Source organism: Poecilia reticulata, linkage group LG18, assembly GCF_000633615.1.
Source record: "Poecilia reticulata strain Guanapo linkage group LG18, Guppy_female_1.0+MT, whole genome shotgun sequence".
Lineage (NCBI taxonomy): Eukaryota > Metazoa > Chordata > Actinopteri > Cyprinodontiformes > Poeciliidae > Poecilia > Poecilia reticulata.
Window position 1 is genome coordinate 3,965,160 of NC_024348.1, and position 7,736 is coordinate 3,972,895.

Genomic DNA, 7,736 nt, shown 5'->3' on the forward strand with positions numbered 1-7,736 from the left:
ACCCAAAACTCTGGATGAGCTTAAGGCCATTGAAGCATCCTGGGCTCCATAACACCTCAGCAGAGCCACAGGCTGATGGCCTCCATGCCGCATTGAAGGCTGCAAAAGGATTCCTTGAGTGCATAACTGAACATAATTATTTGAAGGTTGACTTTTTTTGGTATTAAAACACTTTTCTTTTATTGGTCGGATAAAATATGCTAATTTTTTGAGATAGGAATTTTGGGTTTTCATGAGCTGTATGCCAAAATCATCAGTATAAAAACAATAAAAGACCTGAAATATTTCAGTTGGTGTGCTATGAATCTAAAATATATGAGTTTAATTTTTATCATTACATTATGGAAAATAATGAACTTTATCACAATATGCAAATTGTTTTAGAAGGACCTGTATTAAATGCAATACTTTACCCACACTTATACCTGGTAACGCGCCTGACTGGCATCTTGTGGTCATTGTAACAACCCGACTTTGTCTAGAGCAATTTTCTCCCTTTAGCCGTTATTGGTGGCTTACATTTGTCTTTTCTTAAAGAAATGTAAATTTTTATCAGCTGATTTCATAACACCTCATCTTCTGAGTCATGTTTGTTCCCATTAGTTTTCCCCTACCATTTCTTCCCCCCCCCCCCCTAAGCATACCATTTCCAGGTTTTTCCCTCCTACCACTTTGACATCTTTTCAAAATCTTCTTGTTCATACCTGCTCTAGGTTTTGGAGGGCTGACAAAACTTGTTTCGCAATAGTCTGTCTTAGAGCTAGTAGTCTCCTATCAGTCAGAAGTTGCAAAAACTCAACTAATTTATTCAACACTTTGTCATGTTAATATGTCTCTTTTCTAGACAAAATTAACTCTTCATTGCTGCTGAATTTTATTTGAATTCAATTTAATTGAATATATTATTGATAACCTGTTTGAAAGTTAATTTACTATAAAAGTAAAACAACACACTGGTTAACTTTTACACTATAAAGAATTTATTGAAATCAAATGAAACAGGAGAGAATAAGGAAACTAAAGTCACGTCATTAGAACATAACACAGCCTGGTCTCACACAAAAACAAACATGGACCTTCTTGTTCATGCTTCAAGATGTTACTTTTTAGTGCTACACATCACAGCTTTGAAAATAATGTGTTGGAATGGCCGAGGGCAGTGACCTGGAAACCCACTAACAAAGCTATTTCACTACAGACGTGTGTTTCAGTCAAGCTAACTGGTTTCAGAAACCCTAACTTCCTACTTGCAGTATCAACACCTGCGCTGGACTCTAAAGCATTTTCTGAAAAAAGGTACAGCTACATAGAAAATAAGGAAATAGCAGAGCCCAAAATAAGATGCTGAGTATGATTAGTTTGAGAGGAGACAAGCTCAGGATCTCTTCTTGACCAAAGGCCACCAACTGACAGTGTGGTGGCATTGCTGAACTCCTTATAAACGGGTAAAAACAAACAAAAATAAAAAGTCCCAGCTGTGAAAATTACCCAGTAGATTTTGTGCTTGCAAACATGATTTTGTTTCGAGACTAGGTTGCATTACAACATGAAGACCTAAAGCTTCATCACGGTCAATGAAATCAGAATTTAAAAAATAACTTCATATCAAAGAGCCCTCAAATCAAATACAAGATTTTTTTTCAAACTAAACCCCAACCCTCGACAAAAAACTAATTTCATCTCTGCACTTGTCTGATTTTGCACTACTATGTTGGATGCACTCGGTACTTAAACTACATCTGCAGTTGTTAAAAATATATGTAGTAACAATGTGAACTTGACTGTCACAATACACTAGCACGGACAAAACACAATGGAAACGTAAAAGTGTTTGACCTTTACATATTCACCATGCACTACTTTATTTGAGGCGTATGATAATATATGCTAAACTTGTACAAGGACAAGTCACATGAATGGAACTAAAAACTGCTTCTATACACTGGCTTAATCATTGTAGAACTGTACAAATACAACAGATCAGTACAAAAATGAAAGGAAGTTATTTTACTGCACTGCAACATAACCTGGAACGGGAACAAAGCAGAATATTCCATACACTCCACTGAACAGAGATCTACTGACTGGCTAAATCTCTGTGACCACCATCTAGGCTGCCCACCCACACGCCATACACAACACAATGCATCCTGACTCAAACCATCAATTGAAATTCTCAGTGATTCCAGTGGTACTTAGGCTATTCTGCTTGCTTGATCGTTTATCTGCTCCCTCTTGACTAAACCACACAAAGTTTAGTAAGTATATCGTGCCCGTTCAGCAACAGGATCACGCAAATGCTCGTAGGTACCACTTCTGGGAGTCACGGGCACCGGGGAAAGCCGCGATCGCTCAAATGCGTATCCAGCCGCGTCGCCGGCGACTCTCCGTATCGGACTCCGGTCACGTGCGTAGTATGTAGACACCGGGGCTGCTGGAGGAGGAGGGGGGAGGGGAGGACACACGTATGGATCAATGCTAGTGGGGGGAACCCGTTCCCTCACAGCTGTGGAGGCTGGCGTTGTTGGGCCAGGCACGGGGACAACACGTCGGTCGTCATAATAAGTGCCTCCGTAAGAACTGGCCCTGTACTTCTCGTAGTAGTCCACGACCCCGTACGGATCCCTTTCGTCGTAGGGCGACCGTCGCACCGAATAGGCTGGTACCGCGCCATAGACCGAGGCGTTGCTCCTGTATGCCGACTCGCTGCCGTACATCCGAGCCACGGTATTATCAGCGACAGCGCTTATGCCGTAAGCTTGCGGTGGCCCATACCGCACTGCGTTCTCATAGCCCGTACCTCCTCTGTAACCCGCCATGCTGTTGCTTTGAGCGGAAACCCGGGAAAAAGCAGGACCGTAGCTGCCGTCATAATCCGGAGCTGCACTGAAGTCCGGAAAAGCCCTGCTGCGACCACGCCCGCCGAATCTCGAGGAATCAAATCCCTCAGAGTTTGGCTCTGAGCCATTTCTCTGGTAGCCATTTTGGTCTAGAGGGCATTCTTTGGACCAGTGGCCTTCCTGCCCGCAACGATAACAACCCGATCGTTCTCCCATTCCCGGCGCAGTACGCAGGCGGCTAGTTGATAGCTTCACGCTCATCAGTTTTCCTTAAAAAGAGAACACTCAATAAGGACTTGTTGCTGCAAATGATAGATTTAAATACAAGACATTTCCTGCTTCACATGTACAATAGAGTGCTAGCACACCTCAAAGAGTTATTTTAAAACACACCATTGTTAAAGCTGTAATCCGTAAATTTGAACACTTTATTTTTAATCTCCCTGGCTAGTAGACAAAGAACAAATTAAAATTTCATTTTGACAAATACTTAGCCTAAAGTGGCTACATTTGGGCAGGGAGATAAATTGGGCATTAAGTCAAATCTTAGCTTAAAGTCAGCATTGCAGAAAACCCTCCAACAAACTACCAGTGACATTACGAATAACAGCTTTAAAATAATGCTGCCTTTCCTCTAAATACTCACCTGAGCTTCATCTGGAACTTACCTGAAACCTAACAACATAATATTCTTGATGTTAGATCATTAATATAAAATCCCCATCAAGCCCAGCCCAAAAGTTCACCTTTAAAAGCTGTGTTGTCCAACTTATTAATAGCCTCCATGGCATCCTCCACTCGCTCCATGTGAACAAAAGCATAGTTTTTAACAATGTCGCACTCCACCACAGAGCCAAACTCTTCAAACTTGGCCCTCAACTCTTGATTGGTACACGCGATGTTGCCGACATGGAGCTTGGTGGATCCTCTTGCCTTCCCTCGGCTCATTTCTACATTTAATGGCTGGCCATTAAGCTCGTACTGGTGCAGGTTGCGTATAGCTTCTTCTGCCTCTGACTTGTCATCCATGTGCACAAAGCCAAAGTTTTTCACTATAGAACATTCTGATATCTTGCCATACTGGGAGAACAGAGAGCGGAGTTCATCTGATGTCGTGTCAGACGACAAGTTGCCAATGAAGATTTTCACCATCTTGGATCCTCCCTGTCACTAAGAAGCAGATAGAAAAAAACATTAATCCATAATCAACGTTTCTTATTCGGAGAGTACATAAGCGGCCTTTCCAAGGTTACGAGGTTACACTTCTGGTTACAAATTCAAGTAAGTTCATATAAATGTTACACATTAGATAATGCTACAACATCTCAGGTAACAGGTGTTGTACAGGACTGCCACATTTGCAGTCGGGTTAAAATTTCTGACGTCCAGGCATAAAAAAGGAACATCAAACTGCCATTGAAATTGTTTCCTGTTACTGGGTTATTATATTGCTTTATCATTAGAATGTTGAGAAAGAGAAAGTAGACAAACTGTTACAAAATGCCTCCTAAATAAAGGATGAATAAAAAAATTTGTGCTAATTGACTACCAGTCCATTAGATCCTGTTTTCAAGTTGCTATATGCCAGCAGAGGTGGGTAGTAACTACTTTATTCAGTTTAGTTGACTAGCTTTTTGGAGAAAAATAATTTACTTTTAGTTGTTTTATACACTGTATGTTTTATATATTTATATGTGTATAACACAAAATTAAGAAAAAAATACTGTACAAGGTTACAAAAAAATCAAACAGGCTTGCAGTAGCAACTGGAAAGTTGTTTAGAATGAACAAAACTGTATGAATATCAGCAGTTTAACTTATTTTAAATAACATCTCTGCTTGCATTACTTTTGCTCGAGTAATATGAAGTATCCTAGTTGCTTGAGTAAAATTTCTACTCTAGCCTCAGAGTATCATCACTGCATAAAGAGTTATTTTAACCAGATATGCATGAGAAACAGTCACATCTATAGCTTATGTTAAAGTGAGACATCATGTTTCTTAAGGGCTTTATTTAAATTTTCTATTTTGTGAGCTAAGCCTACAGTAAACACCATATATTGTGTAGAGGCGGAGAAATTCTACTGTATTCGTTTTATATGAAAAATACTGATTTGGGAAAGTTTACTCTGACCAAATTCCATTTGCATTAAAGTTATTTGTTGTATTAACTTTTATTGTAGTCTTTAAGACACCTGTATTTGCACATAATTTTATATTTTTGTCTCAATAAATCAGTTAAATATTACATGATATAAACAGTTACTCTTGGCTTAAGTAGCATTTTAACAAAATACTTTTAACTTTTATAAGAATATTCTTGATAGTCGGTGCTCACCCCAACACCTGAGCCTTAATTTCCATACTCGTATCATCTAGGTGTTTTTTTCCTCAAACAAAATGATTTTAGAATAAATCACCAAATGCTTTCGTAGATAGTTAGTAATGCTGCCTACTAATATTTTGTTGAGCGGAATAAACCATTCATGTAAACAGTTACACACTTATCTTTGATACACACGCAGAGTAATCACTGCCCTGCCTCCTTTCAGTGGACACGCAGCACAGTGTAGATTTGCAGCTAACAATTGGCTAACAGAACTGATCAAAACATCGGCCTTACTATTAGCTTATCATAATATTAACACAGAACAGTAGACACAACTCCATGTTAAGCAGACGCAGACAGTGGGACAAATTAAAGTTTTTTGTTTTTTTTTTTACTTCGAAATGTGCACATGCTGAAGCTTTGCAGCTGGCCTGGTAATGGTCTATTGTAAGACGTTAGCATAAAAGCTAACGTCGGAGGTCCATCCACTTCTAAAAGGAATCATGCGTTCACGCAATACACGCAGTGCAGTCGGCTCGTTTACAAAATAAGTTGCAGATAGCACTCTAAGTTTAAGGCGGATTCATACCTGTAAACTACGGCCTCTGTGTCGTACGTTTTCAGAGATGAAATGGCGACTGCAGAATTGACCGCCTGACGTCACACGGAACCGGAAAAACGTATACTTCCGGGGAATTGGAGGTGTTCCGTGTTCTTTTCAGATTTACTAACCTCCGAATACCATTGTGGCAAAAATATATATTTTTCCGCGCTTCTTTACATTATAACACCTTTACCTCAAAATAAACGTCTGACATTACAGAATGCATAGTTTTACGGTGTTGGGACATCAAATGTTTGACCTAGCCAAGATTAATCATCATAAAAGCTCCACCTGTCTTAACTGTTTGAGTTTTGTGATAAAGGCCTGTTTAGTTTTGAGTTAAAGTTCTTAAAAAGAATGGGTTTGTTTGTAGGTTTGACCAAATCTACAGCTATTTCAAATAAAAGGAGAAAATATTTTTGTTTGATTTAATCCTCTTGCTGTTTTGATGGTGCAAAATGCAGTAAGCAGTAAATGTTAGATTTGATTTTCAAAACTTTGCTGAAGACTGTCTGCAAGTGAATGCCACAAACTTCGAATCCATCTCACCACCAACCTAAAACATATACAGAAGTGCCCATAGTAGTTAAATCCTTCCATAATGTCATTATGAGTCATGTCGTCAAACTGGGATTTCAGTCTATCGGAGAGCAGAGCCAAAACACCCAAATAATTGACTTTAATTTTTCTTAAAAAAAAAAAAAAAACGATATGTTGTTACCTTTTTGGATAACATGGAACACTTCAAACCTAACTTTAAAAAAAAACAAAGGCACCCAAAGGGAAGAAAAACAATCTTAGTCTTGCAAAAAAAATGTATTCATATGCTACAAATTAGCACATAACATATTTCCTCTTCTAAGCAAACAGTTCAGAGGGAAGGAAAACCATTTCGTTACACAGGTGGGTGACCTGTTCTTTTGGTACCACCACCACCTTTATTTAAACTGAGTCCAAATTAAGAACACTTCAAATGTGAAAAGGTTATTATAATCTGACCTCATATCCAAGTCACTGATATTTTTCGTTGACTTGTGTCAGCAAAGCCTTTTCCATTTCTCCTAAGCGGTTCTCCAATTTGTGCACAAAGTAATTTCTTGTTTTGGATGCAAGTAAGCCAAACTGATCATAAGTCAATGAATATTATCAACAAATGTTTCACTTTACATTAAAAAAAAAACAACTTAAGTCATCAATTAAAACAAGCCAATAACAGAAAAAATATGGCTTGCATTATTGGCAACCAATGAAATATTGTAAATTGTCATGACAAAAAACAAAAACAGAAAACATTGATTCAGCACATTTTTATATGACAAATTCAAAGCAAAAACATTTTCAGATTTTAACAATCTGCCGTATGTATGGAACAAAAAAAGATTATAACTAAAAAAAAAATTAAAAATGGCAGAAAACCTGTCAAACTGCATTCTGTCAGTCATCCTTTTGTGAATGAGAACAACGGACTCTTTTCTGCAGGTAGCTGGCATCCCATTTCTAACCCAGATATCTTCTATGTTCATATCTGGACGCTACATACAGTGGTGGGACTGTAGAGGTTGAGGAAAGAGTGAAAAAAGTCCTGAAGTTCCGACCTGGAAGAGAGTCAGGCATTTAATTTTACAAACAAGTCTTGTCAAGTGCTCTTTGAAAAGGATGGATAATGAACAAACATTGCTCCAGTTAATTCTAAGATTCAAGTGCTTAATTAAAAGATATATTACAAGAAAATTAGGATCTTAAGCCAATACCTTGGTACCATGGCTTTAATAAGGCGCGTATCGCTGTGCATAATGTTCTTTGGGCTGTGAAACAGAGTAGGAGCTTGTGGTAGCAGGTACTGGAGACAGCCGCTTTCGTTCATAGTTGTAGGCCGTTGAGACAACTGGTACTCGTCTGATTGGGTTGTGTTCCGGTGTGTAGAATGCAGTGACCGATGAAGCTGGAGGCACCGGCCGGCGGT

The 7,736-nt window shown here is 38.8% G+C and overlaps 2 protein-coding genes across 2 annotated transcripts in view; both read right to left on the reverse strand.

Annotated features, from left to right (window-relative positions):
• Positions 1-957: 957 nt before the first annotated feature.
• On the reverse strand, positions 958-5,867 carry LOC103480119 (RNA-binding protein 4.1-like). The gene is made up of 3 exons (XM_008434947.1): positions 5,759-5,867; positions 3,587-4,010; positions 958-3,109 (listed from the first exon to the last, which is right to left on the reverse strand). Exons 2-3 carry the CDS (start codon positions 3,990-3,992, stop codon positions 2,256-2,258), a joined length of 1,260 nt encoding a protein of 419 aa, XP_008433169.1. The 5' UTR covers positions 3,993-4,010; positions 5,759-5,867; the 3' UTR covers positions 958-2,255.
• Positions 5,868-7,108: 1,241 nt separating this feature from the next.
• The window catches only part of LOC103480200 (RNA-binding protein 4.1-like), a 3,339-nt gene continuing 2,711 nt past the window's right edge, over positions 7,109-7,736 (reverse strand). The window contains exons 4-5 of the mRNA XM_008435076.2: positions 7,525-7,736; positions 7,109-7,368 (exon numbers count right to left, since the gene is read on the reverse strand). Of these exons, the coding sequence (XP_008433298.1) occupies positions 7,540-7,736 (197 nt within the window). The 3' untranslated portion in view covers positions 7,109-7,368; positions 7,525-7,539. The remainder of the gene's footprint in view (positions 7,369-7,524) is intronic.